The 17,447-nt window shown below is 37.9% G+C and overlaps 1 protein-coding gene across 1 annotated transcript in view; it reads right to left on the bottom strand.

The window, feature by feature from the left end:
* Positions 1–17,447, bottom strand: part of LOC107567810 (spondin-1-like) — a 197,787-nt gene that overhangs the window by 14,959 nt on the left and 165,381 nt on the right. The window contains exons 8-13 of the mRNA XM_016253577.1: positions 12,836–13,037; positions 5,495–5,635; positions 4,999–5,074; positions 3,412–3,594; positions 808–978; positions 244–411 (exon numbers count right to left, since the gene is read on the bottom strand). Coding sequence (XP_016109063.1) covers positions 244–411; positions 808–978; positions 3,412–3,594; positions 4,999–5,074; positions 5,495–5,635; positions 12,836–13,037 — 941 coding nt within the window. The remainder of the gene's footprint in view (positions 1–243; positions 412–807; positions 979–3,411; positions 3,595–4,998; positions 5,075–5,494; positions 5,636–12,835; positions 13,038–17,447) is intronic.

Below are 17,447 nucleotides of genomic sequence, written 5' to 3'. Positions count from 1 at the left end.
GTCACACAGATAAGCACACATATATATATATATATATATATATATATATATATATATATATATATATATATATATATATGAATATGTGAATATGTAATTGTGGAGATGTTAATGTGACCCAAACATTCACAGACATGTACTGTGTGGGAATCTGTTAATGTGCATGTGTGCTAATATGGTAAATTTAGCATACATGGCTGTGCATATATTAATATGGGCATGCATGTGAGTGTTTGTACTCACGGCATTCTGGCATCATACACTTCTCCACTTCCACCACCTCTGCCCCACAAATGGAGCCATCAGACGGGGGCATTTTCACCATCCGCTCCCGTCTTTTCATGCCAAGCCCACAGGTGGCGCTGCATACATCCCATTCACCCCATTCAGTAACCAAGCAACTGCTTGGAGCTACACAGAAACATATACAGTACATATGATTGGAACACAGAATTCTGTTTGAAGATCATCTGTGTCAAAAAACAACTTTTAGTCTTTTATTAAAATATAAAGTAAGAATTTGAGTGGCTAGTTTTTATTTTATTCAATTCAAGCAACATAAACAATACATAAAAACAGCCATAAAACATTTAGATGAATGAGGATGTTAGCAGGAAACCCAGTACAGTATATTATGTACAGGAACTTTATGTACACGGAAATTATATCAACATTTACTTCCTGCACAATTGGCAATTGTCAAAAACGTGATTAAATCGTGATGAAACAATAAAATTACGACTGTAAACATCTGTTATATTTCAATGCATTTGGCTTGTTATGAGTCCACAGGTAAATAATACTCACAGCAGTCCTCATTGACAGTGCATGGCTCTGTCTCTTCAGTGGGATGAGTGCAAGCAAAGCCATCATCAGGAAACTGTTTTACATAGCGCTCCCTAGAACGCACACCTGCGCCACATGACATACTGCATGGTGACCATGTGATCCATTCTGACATCATGCACGTGGAAGCATCTGTAAAAGTCAAAGTTCACTTTGTTATTCATGTCCTTGTTCAAAAACCTTTTAACATTCAACCACCAGCCCTGCTAGAAAATACAGATAAAAAGTTGATAGATGTTTTGGAACAGTGGTTCCCAACCATGTTACTGAGGGGGCTCCAGGAACAGGGTTTGGAATCACTATTTTGGAACATGGAAGCTGGTTTCCAGGGCCTGGCAAAGACATCTTGGTCAAGGGGCACTACTAGAACAATCACATCATAATAGTGGGCAAAACATTTTTTTTGAACACGGTAGGTGGTTTCTAGCTGGTCCAAGCTGATTTAGGTAATTATGGAGCCTGGCACAGCTGGTAGAATGTTTTAGTCAAGAGCCCCACTAGAACAATCACATCATCATATCACTGAACATGGTAGCTAGTTTACTAAGGGCCAATCACTGTTTTAAAATACAGATACCACCTTGAAAATTTACCAACAGTACATGGGAACTTTCTATTTTTTTCCTTTAACCAATTTATTAAATGTCCTACTATGCATTCATGAAAAATGCCTACTCTACTCTAAAGCTTAATTAAGAACATTAACCTGTTCTGCAGGCAATAATATACAATGCCACCATGAATTGCTAATATTACTTAATCAGTTATAGTCAGATGGGCAAGATGAAAATGTTATGGTGCAAAGCCTGGACTTCCCTCTTCTCTCAAATTACTAGCATTTGTCCTGCTTGATAAAATGTGGCTTATTGAATCATTAATAAAACTGTGAGTAAATATGACATCCTGGAGGCCATCTCTATATCATCTCCATTACATGATAATCAATTGATAATGGATATTAACACTTCATTAAACACTAAAGAAAAACCCACACACTAATGTGTGATTTGCGTTAAACTGCCTGTTTCATTCAAAGTATTAAAGGGACATCTGAATTCATATCTAACTTTATTTATTTTAATTCTTAAAGGTGCTAAAGCATTATAAAACAGCTCCTTATTTTATTCACTATGTTACTCATTACCTTATACATATGTATGCTTGCTCATCCTATGCATCAACATTTTGTTCTATTAGCAATAATAGAAATGAGCTATGCATTTTTAGCGATTTCCAGTCTGGCAACAAAAACTATGCAGAAGCTGCTTTGACCTTTTAATGTCTCCAAGTCAAAATCAATAGTACTGCCCATATAGAAGTAAGATGCAACCTTACCCAAGAATGATGCAAAGATTCTGTCACCTGATAAAAATGTCTAGTTAGCATTGCTTTAGGGCATTTTTAAAATGTTCAAGGCAGGGTGCCCCAATATGTCTGATCAATAAATCTCTTGGTGTGCACAGAAATGGTGAGTAGAGGATAGCTCACCATAAAATTATATTCTATCACGGTTTGACTGATCAATTTTGTCCTTGCAGGCTGTTAGGTTAAATTCTTAGACCAGTTATAAACAGCATAAGCTGATCAATGTATACAAAACAAAACAAAACAAAATTAAATTAAATTGAATTAAAAAAATAAAATCTACCTCATAAGAACCAAACGTATGTCCTTTATAGTCTTGGCAATCCCAGAATGTATTACTGCAACAAATTTGAAATAAATAAATATGTGAAATCAAGTGTTTCAAAATGAGAGAAATGCTGATTTTTCCTTCACTACAATAAAATATCTTTAATTTTTTTTAAATTATGTTATAATACCTCTCGCCCCCATGACTGATATTTTCATATTGTGACTTTACAGACTATATTCTACAAACAAATTTGGATATCATTAGGTAACTCAGTTACATCACCCGTAGGTACCTAAAAAATCAGAGCTGATGTCAAAAATTTTTTTTTAAATAAAATAAAATAATAATAAAATTAAAAATTAAAAACTGCTTATAATACATATTTTATTTTATTTTTATTTATTTATTTTTTAACAATTGTGGAGTTATTGATATCGTTGTTCTTGACATTGGCCATGGACTCTAATCAGAGCCATGAAAGTCTCATGAAAATAGTCTTCATATTTTAAAAAGTTATAAGCATTTTTATGAATCCCATTACATTTTCTGACCATAAGACCCCATGTGAGAGATGCTTTAAATAAATAAACAAACAAACAAACAAGACAGGATGTAGTAAAGACATCTATTTGATGTGTATAGACCAACATAAAAGAATAGCGCTTCCAGAATGCAAGAACAAATTTTGTTTTTTAAACCAAAATCAAGTCATATTATTTTGAAGACCTATAGACCCCTGCATTTTTGTCTATGCATCCTATCCTGCTGTTTTTGAATACAAGAATACTTCCTGTGTGGATGGCCTCTTAGTAGGCAGCTGTTTCAGTACATTTTTGAACAGAGATAATATCAATATGATTGACAATAACTTCCATGTTCCTTTCCATATGGGGACTAAAATCCTGATTTTGTGTGTGTTTGATTCTGACCCTCATCACTGCAGCCAGGCCCCATGCAGGGCTCAAAGTCTTGAGTATGTGGACAGGGCACACTGAGATCCAGCTGTGCCTTCAGCATCCTCTGCCTCATCCTCTTCCCCTTCTCACATGTCGAGGAGCTGCATGCAGACCACGGAGACCAGTTGGAGTAGATACATGTCTCTGGAGTGTCATCTGACAAAACAGAAAAGAAAAAGAAGTAGGAGGATGAAAAGTCTCATAATATTAACATTTTTGTCTGTAAGCATTATGGAATCTCATAAAGGGAGTGCCCATAAGAAAAAAACACTACTGGGATCATTTTTGTTGTTGTTGTTGTTTCAAATAAACATTGGTGAGATTAAAAGGAGAGCAAAGAGCAACTTTTGCTTAAACTTTTGCTTTAAAAGAAATGCCAAAAAAATGTGCTTAAAGAGATGTACTTCAATATAAACTATTTTACATTAAATTCTCCCAAGACCGTATCATCTGACATAATTTAGAAACATAATGAGCTCTGTTTCAACATATGATGTTGTTGATAGCCACAAACAAATGTTGCATTTCATAGGACATTCAGCACTGCATCAGTACTATGCTATGGTCACACTCTCTTCATGGCATGTGAATATCATGGCAGGCAGTCAGTCGAGTGAACCTATTAAAGGGAACGTTTCGGTTACATATGTAACCCTGGTTCCCTGTGTAGGGAATGAAATACTGCATAATTCTGCCATACCATTTTGTTACTGTTACAACTTCTGTACTGTTACAACTTATTTAGTAGAAATCTGAGGAGTGATGGCAAAAGTGCATCCTTTGAGGCACTGGTGTAATGTTGCCTCGGAGGGTGCCATTAGCACCATCAGCCAATGAATCTGCATGATTCTATTCTGGCTACAGACAGTCATCACACCTGGAGGGTGCTCAAATAGAATATCATGATTCCAATTCAACATAAAATGTAAATCCCTAATGTAATCTCTCTCTAATCTGAAAGGAAACAAGTATTATTGTGCTTATTGCTTATTTCTCTGAAGGGATTTTGTAAGAAACATCAGAGACCAAGCTGAGATTTCAATAAAAGATAACTGAGAATTTCATGAAGTCTCATGAGCTATGAAAGTTTCTACTGAGTTCACCTCAACTGTTCTATCATACAATGGGATTCTTCATCTAACATCTTCTGGAAGAACCTAAAGACCAACAATTGGAAACTAGTATGATTAAATTAAATGCACATTAAAATTAAACGCACAGTCTCAGAATTAATCAGTTATTGTTTGGATGAAATAATGGAGTTTAAAATTTTAGAATGAACACCTGAGACAAAGCTGTTACTTAATGGAAATATACAGTAATTTATGTTCTCATGTTTTATATAAGTCTCCCGAGCCTAGTGTAACCTCTCAAGAATACAGTTTAGTCTTGGTTGGACTGGAGGAGTTTAGGATATTGAATAGTTAAAAGTCTCGTTCTCTCATTCTCTCATTCTCTCATTCTCTCTCTCTCTCTCTCTCTCTCTCTCTCTCTCTCTCTCTCTGTCTCTCTCTCGCTCTCTCAATGTCAACTTTGATGAAAAGATAAAGAGATGCAAACCTTCTTCTTTTTCCTCCTGGGCAATGTCAGCCACAATGTCATCCACATTATCAGGCACAATGTTGCACTGCTCACCCTGAAGACATCAGAAAACAACTCAAACTTCCAAACAGACTTTAAATGATGTCCCTCATTTAATCACTTTCTTCTACACAGTGATGGGATTTGATTCACTATTACCATCTGATTGAAAACAGCAAAAAGTCAACCTGTTTTTTTTTTCCTGTGTTCCTACTAATTCGTATACAGTAATCTCTCTCCCAATCGAAGATGCATGACTTTCAATACTTTCAGGGCACTGTTGTGACATGCTGGGTTCATAAATATGCATAATCTGTTGTTGTCAAGTTATTTTAGCTCTAAGTTTATAGACTTTTATGACATGAATAATGCAGAGCTGTTTTGCACAATAATAAAAGCTAAAACCGCAACAGCTAAGAATATTTTCTTTTGAAATGTATGTATTTATTTTTTTAAGACAAGCAAAGAAACAGACCTTGCGAGCAATTCTCTCTACGGCGAGTCTAGCCACAGGAGTGATCGCGCCACCCTCTGGGTCGTAGAAAGGGCTCTGTGGATGGTCTAAACTTGTGAGGGGACGAATTTTCTCCTGAGGTGTTGTACGCTTGTTGGGAGACTATGGCACAAAAAATAAACCAGTTTACCAAAATGTCAAATATTCAAGTCATTTACTCTGTTATTTAATCTTTCTCATTGCGTCCCTTTTGTCTTACACAGAACACACAATAAATTTGGCAACATATTCAAGCTGCTCTTTTCGCTACCTGTTCTCATGGCAAAAACGCACCTGGGGACACTTTTTCGCGAGATGCAAAATATGTACCAATAAGTACATATCACTGCAGTTTCCAAAATAAATGAACACTAGAGGCAGTAAAACTCCGACACCTTTTATTACCTTTCACACAAATTTACAGAGTTTCGATTAACACTAGAACCGCCAGGAGTTGCTGTATACCTAAAACCGCCAGCGGATAAATTATACCCACGCACATGACAGCTGTTTCTGAATGGCTAAAGAACATATTATTTCACTGTATTATTCTATTGTCTTCACAAAGAAGTGTCTAGAGTCATGAAATGATTATGTCTAGTCATCAACTATATTGTTGTCCTGCTGTTTTATGTTCAATTTTTTTTTAATGCAGGCTACACTAGTCACTTTTCATAACGGTCAATATTAAGCTAAACAAGCCTGCACTGACAACGAGAATTAGAAGGAAGTAAATACATATTTAGGTGGTGTAACAGGCTATTATAATAAAATGTCATTAATCAATATTTCACTGTATTATTCTACTGTCTTCACAAAGAAGTGTCTAGAGTCATGAAATGATTATGTCTAGTCATCAACTATATTGTTGTCCTGCTGTTTTATGTTCAATTTTTTTTTTAATGCAGGCTACACTAGTCACTTTTCATAATGGTCAATATTAAGCTAAACAAGCCTGCACTGACAATGAGAATTAGAAGGAAGTAAATACATATTTAGGTGGTGTAACAGGCTATTATAATAAAATGTCAATAATCAATATATTAAGATAACCTATGTTATTTGAATTACTAAAATAGCCTATAGACAATAATGAGCAATAATAATTCACCACATTGCATAGGATGATGCGATGACAAATTCAAGCGCACAGCTTCACCTAATTAATTATTAATTTGTTTAGTTATATCATTTATAATTTGAATTATACAAGAAGAACACCAATAAAGATATAATAGATATGATATAAAAATATAATATAAAGAATAAATAGCAACAGAGAAGCGAACAAAAAACGATAGAAATGGCAAAACAAAAATTCAATAATTAATCAAAATTTTGAACAATTATGAGTAACATTAGGATAAAACGTCTAAATATGATATATTGATCGCCGTCAGATGCTGAGCCGACAGGACACTTTACTTATCTCCCTACCATCAGACTATCCATCGGTCATGGCATTTAGTGCTTCTTATATCTCTTCAGCATTCATAAATCGCCTTCTTTTACTCATTTTGTCTTTATTTGAGTGAAAGGTGTTGCCTAGCAATGTACTATGTTAAAACATAAGCGGCACGAAAATGACAGCGCAAACATACAGGCATTATATAGCGAGTAAATTTGACCCGCGCTGGCGCTTATAGGTATAAATGCCCCGTTTTTTGATCTGATTTTATCTAAACAGTTTTCAACACCAGGGGATTGTAAATCACACAATTTTAGTAAAAGTCAGTGACTGGGAGACTTGAATGTTTTATTAAAAATATTTTATGTACGTTTTAAAAAAAGCCACAGGTAAAATTTACCCAGTGGCAGTTCTAGTGTTAATAAAGTGTAATTTTCACACAATTACTTGAAGAATATTATGTTATGACTCCACAACAATTTTAATATGCTGGGAGATTTGAAAACTGATGCTTTTGAATGTTAGCATCGCACATATCCAGCTTCATATCTATGGGTTTTCATAGACGGTAGGTTTGTTCGATAACTCACGGAGTACAGAGACGTACTTGAGAGGTGAGGAGCTCCGGTTTGAATTCTGTGTAACTACGGTTTGACAAAACAGTTCAAATATGCATAAGGAAGTTCAAATGGCACGGTTGAATCAACAAATGCATTTTATTTCAGTTTTGCATTTGTTAACACTATTGGGTAGGATTAGGGTTGGGTTTGATGTAGGGCATATTTCCAACACGATAGAGCAGGGGTATCAAACTCAATTCCTGGAGGGCCGGAGCCCTGCAGAGTTTAGATTCAACTCTAATTAAACACACCTGATCCAACTAATCAAGTCGTTCAGGCTTATTTGAAAACTACATGGTATGTGTGTTGGAGCAGGGCTGGAACAAAAGTCTGCAGGGCTCCGGCCCTCCAGGAATTGACTTTGACACCTCTGCGATAGAGCATTAACTTTTAGCGACAGTCCCCAGATATTTGAATTCTGAACCGTCGCAATACGTACCTGAAGCAACATAATAAAATCACAGCAATATGTACCTATATCAACGTAATAAAAGAGTGCCAGAGTTCACATATTGAACCCATGTTTTAGCGCCACTCAGTGGACATTTCTCTTTGAAACTGCGGCAAAACATGCAGAAAGGTTCGTAAAAATGGTGTTGCAGAAAAATACCCAGAGGTAAGTTTTTTATGAGGCCAGGTTGTTCTCATAAAATGTAAGTAAAAGGAGGCATGCAAACATTTTGCGAACATTTTTCACAAGATTTTAAATTTTTGCTGAACTGTTTTTTAAAAAAAAAAACTGTTCTTTGCATTAAAAATGACATAACTGAGCGAATGACACTTAATGACAGTTGTCATAAACATGCATAAAACCTCCTTCATATTCATGACATGTGTCATGTCATGATTATGAAGGTGTCATGTCAGTCTTATGCACACCCCTTCAAGTAAAGTGTTACCAAATATTTAAATACCCACAGGGTTTTCACTTTTCACTTTCAATTTTATATTTGAACTGATGTCAAATAATGAATACTACAAAAGGGGAATTCCTATATGATTATTCCATATTTTAACAGTTTAAAATCACTTCACACAACAAAGAGATCACCATAGCAAGTCTGCAGGGCTCCGGCCCTCCAGGAATTGACTTTGACACCTCTGCGATAGAGCATTAACTTTTAGCGACAGTCCCCAGATATTTGAATTCTGAACCGTCGCAATACGTACCTGAAGCAACATAATAAAATCACAGCAATATGTACCTATATCAACGTAATAAAAGAGTGCCAGAGTTCACATATTGAACCCATGTTTTAGCGCCACTCAGTGGACATTTCTCTTTGAAACTGCGGCAAAACATGCAGAAAGGTTCGTAAAAATGGTGTTGCAGAAAAATACCCAGAGGTAAGTTTTTTATGAGGCCAGGTTGTTCTCATAAAATGTAAGTAAAAGGAGGCATGCAAACATTTTGCGAACATTTTTCACAAGATTTTAAATTTTTGCTGAACTGTTTTTTAAAAAAAAAAACTGTTCTTTGCATTAAAAATGACATAACTGAGCGAATGACACTTAATGACAGTTGTCATAAACATGCATAAAACCTCCTTCATATTCATGACATGTGTCATGTCATGATTATGAAGGTGTCATGTCAGTCTTATGCACACCCCTTCAAGTAAAGTGTTACCAAATATTTAAATACCCACAGGGTTTTCACTTTTCACTTTCAATTTTATATTTGAACTGATGTCAAATAATGAATACTACAAAAGGGGAATTCCTATATGATTATTCCATATTTTAACAGTTTAAAATCACTTCACACAACAAAGAGATCACCATAGCAAGCCTTCAGGCTTTGAAAAAGACAGATTAACTCCCACAGTCAACAGCAGCAAGGTCGCTGAGAGAGGTTGACTATAACACGCACAACCATGGGGGCAATGCAAATTATATACACAGACCCTCTCCTCAATGAAATGTGGAAAAATAAAAGTTAGAAATCCAAGGCTGTCTTAGGACCAGACACTGTTAAAGGCATGCACCTGGTTTATTTACATCATGAGATTATTTATCAACAGCATATGAGAATAGTTGGAATGAATGAAAAAAAAAAACAATGAATACATACATATATACATGCATACATTTTCTGAGGTAAATGAGAATGTTACACATGCTGTTTACAGAGCTTAATGTATATTTAACCGAGAATAGTCCTGTAACCACCCAACCAGTCTACAAGTAAAAATATTAACCTCTCAATATGTAAATGAAAAACAAACAAACAAGGAAATTAATGAATTAAATTAACAAACAAACATTGACACACACCAGTAGATGGCAGAATCAAGCTATGGTCATGACTGTATGGTCTCCAGTGGACTAAATTAAAACATACTTATTTTTTTCATGTTTTTATTTTGTTAGATTATTTATCAACAGCATATGAGAATAGTTGGAATGAATGAAAAAAAAAAAACAATGAATACATACATATATACATGCATACATTTTCTGAGGTAAATGAGAATGTTACACATGCTGTTTACAGAGCTTAATGTATATTTAACCGAGAATAGTCCTGTAACCACCCAACCAGTCTACAAGTAAAAATATTAACCTCTCAATATGTAAATGAAAAACAAACAAACAAGGAAATTAATGAATTAAAGTAACAAACAAACATTGACACACACCAGTAGATGGCAGAATCAAGCTATGGTCATGACTGTATGGTCTCCAGTGGACTAAATTAAAACATACTTCTTTTTTTCATGTTTTTATTTTGTTCTGTTATTAACACGGAGAGAACTCATTTAGTGGAGTTTGCTTTGAGCAAATGTGTGATAGTCACAACCCTATATTATCCAAAGACCTCAGGAGGAAAATACTTTACTGCAAGTACTTCACATCTAAACATCTATCTAAATATGTATGTATCTATATATCTATCTAGATAGATAGATAGATAGATAGATTGATTTTTTTTCTTTTGCTCAAACCTGTTAAGTTTATGCCAGCTTGCATGCCAGGAAAATTGGGACATACTAAACGATAACAATTCTGATATTCATCTTTATTTTTAAGTTCAGCTGCCCCACCAATCATGTCATTTGTGATGACAAATTCTATCTAAAATAAGAAAAATTGTAAGTAGAAGGGATGTTTGGACCCCACTGTATGAGTGCTCACCTCATAAGTGACCCCGCTGTCTGTCCCCGCATCCCATGGAATGAGGTCCTGAACCACCTTCTGGACCCAGCCACACTCTCTGGTGCAGAGGTCCTCTGATGACAGACCCACGTTCCAGTCAGGACTGGGACCCAGCATGGTCAGAAAGGACATCAGGTGACGTGTGCGGTCCACTGAGAACTCAGCTGAAGGAGCTGCTCGACTGCAGGTAAGATAGAAATCAGGTGCATTCATATTTATATAGCATATGTCACATTCATACATGAGAACGCACTACATATGTTATGTGTTAGGATATTATTTTCATGACATCAAAATGATAATAATTATTTACTTCATATTAATCAATAGCTAATAATAACTGTAATGCAAGCAAGCATGCAAAGAAAGAAAGAAAGAAAGGTTTAAATTGTGAAGTATTTATTGAACTTTATTTATTTTATTCCGAATAAAATGATCATGACAATAATTCCATCACAAGAAGGGTGAGAACAGAAAGATAGTCAAAAAACAGGCCAAAAGTCAGCAGGCTGGCAGAGACATGTAAAATATAAGAAAGAAAGTGCGTGTGTGTGTGTGTGTGTGTGTGTGTGTGTTTCTGGCGGAGGGGTGTGTGATCACTGAATGTCTTGCCATTGTGTTGTCCTCTTAAACCCGAAAGTGGGATTCCTTTTGTAGCCACCACTCTGACTGATATTATCTCATCATAATACCTCTTATCTGGTAATTACACATCTGAACTGCCCTCTCTCTCCATCACTCATTCAACAGACAGCACTAGTGCAATGGCAGAGCAGTAATTGTTCTAGCCATTAGTGAAACAGTAACTTAATTATTTCTTATTTCCACACTGAAATTATATAATATTATAGAGTTTGTCAATTTTTCTTCAAATTCCATTAACATATACAGAGTACCATATTCATGACATGTGTCATGTCATGATTATGAAGGTGTCATGTCAGTCTTATGCACACCCCTTCAAGTAAAGTGTTACCAAATATTTAAATACCCACAGGGTTTTCACTTTTCACTTTCAATTTTATATTTGAACTGATGTCAAATAATGAATACTACAAAAGGGGAATTCCTATATGATTATTCCATATTTTAACAGTTTAAAATCACTTCACACAACAAAGAGATCACCATAGCAAGCCTTCAGGCTTTGAAAAAGACAGATTAACTCCCACAGTCAACAGCAGCAAGGTCGCTGAGAGAGGTTGACTATAACACGCACAACCATGGGGGCAATGCAAATTATATACACAGACCCTCTCCTCAATGAAATGTGGAAAAATAAAAGTTAGAAATCCAAGGCTGTCTTAGGACCAGACACTGTTAAAGGCATGCACCTGGTTTATTTACATCATGAGATTATTTATCAACAGCATATGAGAATAGTTGGAATGAATGAAAAAAAAAAAACAATGAATACATACATATATACATGCATACATTTTCTGAGGTAAATGAGAATGTTACACATGCTGTTTACAGAGCTTAATGTATATTTAACCGAGAATAGTCCTGTAACCACCCAACCAGTCTACAAGTAAAAATATTAACCTCTCAATATGTAAATGAAAAACAAACAAACAAGGAAATTAATGAATTAAATTAACAAACAAACATTGACACACACCAGTAGATGGCAGAATCAAGCTATGGTCATGACTGTATGGTCTCCAGTGGACTAAATTAAAACATACTTATTTTTTTCATGTTTTTATTTTGTTCTGTTATTAACACGGAGAGAACTCATTTAGTGGAGTTTGCTTTGAGCAAATGTGTGATAGTCACAACCCTATATTATCCAAAGACCTCAGGAGGAAAATACTTTACTGCAAGTACTTCACATCTAAACATCTATCTAAATATGTATGTATCTATATATCTATCTAGATAGATAGATAGATAGATAGATAGATAGATAGATAGATTGATTTTTTTTCTTTTGCTCAAACCTGTTAAGTTTATGCCAGCTTGCATGCCAGGAAAATTGGGACATACTAAACGATAACAATTCTGATATTCATCTTTATTTTTAAGTTCAGCTGCCCCACCAATCATGTCATTTGTGATGACAAATTCTATCTAAAATAAGAAAAATTGTAAGTAGAAGGGATGTTTGGACCCCACTGTATGAGTGCTCACCTCATAAGTGACCCCGCTGTCTGTCCCCGCATCCCATGGAATGAGGTCCTGAACCACCTTCTGGACCCAGCCACACTCTCTGGTGCAGAGGTCCTCTGATGACAGACCCACGTTCCAGTCAGGACTGGGACCCAGCATGGTCAGAAAGGACATCAGGTGACGTGTGCGGTCCACTGAGAACTCAGCTGAAGGAGCTGCTCGACTGCAGGTAAGATAGAAATCAGGTGCATTCATATTTATATAGCATATGTCACATTCATACATGAGAACGCACTACATATGTTATGTGTTAGGATATTATTTTCATGACATCAAAATGATAATAATTATTTACTTCATATTAATCAATAGCTAATAATAACTGTAATGCAAGCAAGCATGCAAAGAAAGAAAGAAAGAAAGGTTTAAATTGTGAAGTATTTATTGAACTTTATTTATTTTATTCCGAATAAAATGATCATGACAATAATTCCATCACAAGAAGGGTGAGAACAGAAAGATAGTCAAAAAACAGGCCAAAAGTCAGCAGGCTGGCAGAGACATGTAAAATATAAGAAAGAAAGTGCGTGTGTGTGTGTGTGTGTGTTTCTGGCGGAGGGGTGTGTGATAACTGAATGTCTTGCCATTGTGTTGTCCTCTTAAACCCGAAAGTGGGATTCCTTTTGTAGCCACCACTCTGACTGATATTATCTCATCATAATACCTCTTATCTGGTAATTACACATCTGAACTGCCCTCTCTCTCCATCACTCATTCAACAGACAGCACTAGTGCAATGGCAGAGCAGTAATTGTTCTAGCCATTAGTGAAACAGTAACTTAATTATTTCTTATTTCCACACTGAAATTATATAATATTATAGAGTTTGTCAATTTTTCTTCAAATTCCATTAACATATACAGAGTACTGTAATTCCTTTTTTTTATCATTAATTCCCCAATTATTATGTATCACCCATGGAGTGCATTAATGGATAGACGGGAGGGGAGGGTCAGGGCCAAGAAAGGGGAACAGACACCCACTCCAGGGCAGTGAAGACCAAGAAGAATCCAGAGGAAGATTAGATTGGGAGCAGCCAGAGGACTAGTGGACCACAGCAGACCCAGAAGAAAGAAGAACCAGAGTAAAGGCCAAAGCGGAGCTGGAGGATCGGAGGACCAAGCTGGAGGCTTGGAAGACTGAGGTGGAGCCAGTGAGACTGAGGACCAAGGTGGAGCCAGGGTAATGGAAGACCTATGTGGATCTGGAGGACTGGAGACCCAAGACAAAGCTGGATAGACTGGAGACAAGTGATCGACATACTAAGTGGAGCCAAGTGAAAGAGGGACCCTGATGGGGATTGACAAGCCAAGGTGGAGCCAAGGGATTGGAGGACCAAGGTGGAGCCAGGGGTTCAGAGAACCTTGGCTGGGTTAACAAATCCAGAGAAGTGGTTTTGCCAGATTAGAAAGCTACAATCAAGGTGGTGAAGCCAGATCCATGATGATAAGGCTTTCATGCTGGACAGAACCAGCAAAAGGGGAAGACAAGGGTTCTGGATGAAACCAGAGAGTAGAAAGGGCCAATCAAAGTAAAAAAGGGCTTAAGGGGTTGGCATTATGGCATTATTAGTTCCAGGGAGAATAGATTGTTATTGCTTCTTCTACGATGAGCTGTGCAATGTGTGCTGGATCAGGGATAGACAAGGCCTAAGAACATCTGTTCGTCCTTGAAGGAATGATTGTCCAGGGTGAGTAAGCTGATTTGGATCGCTGTTAGATACATCTTTTGGATTGGTAATTTTAGTACATATTGCTGGTGTCAAAAAGACCAAAATCAAAACAGAAGGGAGACTATGGTGCATGGAAAAGCAAATACACACCATTATAATGTTACAGTTAAACCAAGAACTGACAATGATAAATTTCAACACAAAAGTTCAAAAAGACAACAAAACTTAATATATGAGACCGTAGTATTGATGTACGTTGAGTTGGGGTCCTGATCACTTTTTCTTCAGGAAGACAGTACATCATTCCTAATATAAATAATATATGACAGTAGAGTTTTCCAAGTATTACATGGCTTTTAAGTAAATAAATAATCTTCTTGCAAAGGATAATCTTTTTTTAATCCATCATTCAATCTAAACAGAGTCTAAAACATAATACAGTAAATATAGAAAACCATATTTACACAAAGAGCTCTATTTTAATAATATAAACAAATTTTAAAACCACTTTTCTATACAAACAATAACATCTGTATCTAATTTACACATGAAGAAGACTACAATGATCACGGTGATAACATTTCTGTCTGCAGGTCTCTGTAACCCCTATTCCTCTCCATTTCAGACATATATATATATATATATATATCTTTCCATTGTATTGGCTCAATATGTCTGTCAGAGATAAAGTTAACCCCTCTGAGATGTTCTGTTAAAAGAGTGATGCATATCAAGCTCACACAGTGGGGTGGACCACCAGGTATGTGTTCATAGGCAGGATTATGTCACACATTTGTTGTACATGCTCACCGAATTTGATTTTATTGTGTATTCTGGGCATGAACTATTCACCAGCTCTTGTTTAACTGTCTCAGATGTAATGAACATTCATGCATCAGTGAATGTTTTTACGGTCTCTGGTAGTTAAAACTCACGGAGAGCAGGGAATCCCAAAGAACAGTCTTTAATATAAATCCACTTGGAAACAGGAAACAACTGAGGAATAATCCAAACAGACATGTAACATGGACAATAACTGGCAAATGAAACGGGGAGAACTCAGGACTTAAGAACCCAGGGAATAATGGGATAATTAACGACATACCAGGTGGGAACAATGAACTCAAGACAGGCAAAAACTAGGTCACAACAGAAACTCAAAACACTCAGACATGTAACACGCGCAGCCGATGGTCCTGGAGACCGAGGAGGAGCCGTGGTGACAAGCATCCGAGGAGGAACCGGAAATCATGAGGGCAGAGGCTGAGCTGGTGGGACCGAGGGTGAAGGTGGAGCCGGGGGAGAAGGAGAAGCCAGCCGAAGCCACAGGTGCAGGCAGGCCAATGACTGACCAGGGCGGAGCCGGAGGGACGAGGGAGCCCGGAGATGCCATATGGCCGATGGTATCCGGTGGAGCCGAGGGAGGGAGGAGCCAAGGTGGAGCCGAAATGTCGACGGGGTGCAGAGGCTGGAGGCGGAGACAGGGGATCCACAGGGATGGATGGAGCAGCTGGCCTGCAAACACTTAACAGAACATCATTACTAATATGGGCTGCTGAGGGGCTGGAGGACAGCAGCTGAACTGGGTCTGAGTAACTGGCTGACTGAGGAGGTGGGAGAGGCAGGCTGGGTGGAAATTCAAGGGATACTGGAGATACAGGGAGCGCAGGAGATACATACATCACTGGAGATACAGGGGGCTTAGGGTTCATCTCTCCAAAAAGTCAATCAGGTCCATTACAAAAATGTCCTTAAGTCCCTCATAATATCCACCAGAGGCCAGTTCGTACTCACTCATAGCGGTGGGAGTGTGGGAGGGGCAATCCTCCATGTCTCCGAGCTCCACTAACACTCCCTCAGCGCTCAGCAGTGTAGCCGGCTCACGCACCTGTTCCAACCTTTGCAGAGAAGCAGGCTCTGGGACGATGGTAACTTCCGATCTTGTCCTCGGTCCAAGTTTTTCCATCGCGGCGAGCTGACCTCCTTGGTCTGCGGTGGGCACGTGTGACACCTCCTTCACTGGTGGCGGGCTGGTCTCTGGCAGTGGAGGAGTGGGGATGATGGCGAAGTCATCCTCCGCAGGGCCGATGGTGAATGCAGAGTTGTTGTGTACCAGCACCCACTCCACAAAGGCGGCGAAATCCTCCTTAGGACCGCCCGCTGGAACGCGTGCCTTTGAACGCTCGTTCAGGCTGGTGTAATAGAAAACACAGAGCGAGCAGTCTGGATAGTGAGTAAGGCATGCGAGCTGAATAAAATCCAGGGCGTGAGCTCCCAGCAGGCAATCTCCCTGCTCCAGGCAGAGAAGTTTTATGGGGGTAAGGTCCATATAGTACAAATTAAACAAAACAAAAAAGAAAAATGCCAGAGAAAAAAAACAGTTTCGGACAGTTATTCTGTTACGATCTCTGGTAGTTAAGACTCACAGAGAGCAGGGAATCCCAAAGAACAGTCTTTAATATAAATCCACTTGGAAACAGGAAACAACTGAGGAATAATCCAAACAGACATGTAACATGGACAATAACTGGCAAATGAAACGGGGAGAACTCAGGACTTAAGAACCCAGGGAATAATGGGATAATTAACGACATACCAGGTGGGAACAATGAACTCAAGACAGGCAAAAACTAGGTCACAACAGAAACTCAAAACACTCAGACATGTAACACGCGCAGCCGATGGTCCTGGAGACCGAGGAGGAGCCGTGGTGACAAGCATCCGAGGAGGAACCGGAAATCATGAGGGCAGAGGCTGAGCTGGTGGGACCGAGGGCGAAGGTGGAGCCGGGGGAGAAGGAGAAGCCAGCCGAAGCCACAGGTGCAGGCAGGCCAATGACTGACCAGGGCGGAGCCGGAGGGACGAGGGAGCCCGGAGATGCCATATGGCCGATGGTATCCG

Source organism: Sinocyclocheilus grahami, unplaced genomic scaffold, assembly GCF_001515645.1.
Source record: "Sinocyclocheilus grahami isolate Dianchi unplaced genomic scaffold, SAMN03320097.WGS_v1.1 scaffold1190.1, whole genome shotgun sequence".
NCBI lineage: Eukaryota > Metazoa > Chordata > Actinopteri > Cypriniformes > Cyprinidae > Sinocyclocheilus > Sinocyclocheilus grahami.
This window is presented reverse-complemented; position numbering and strand designations above follow the sequence as displayed.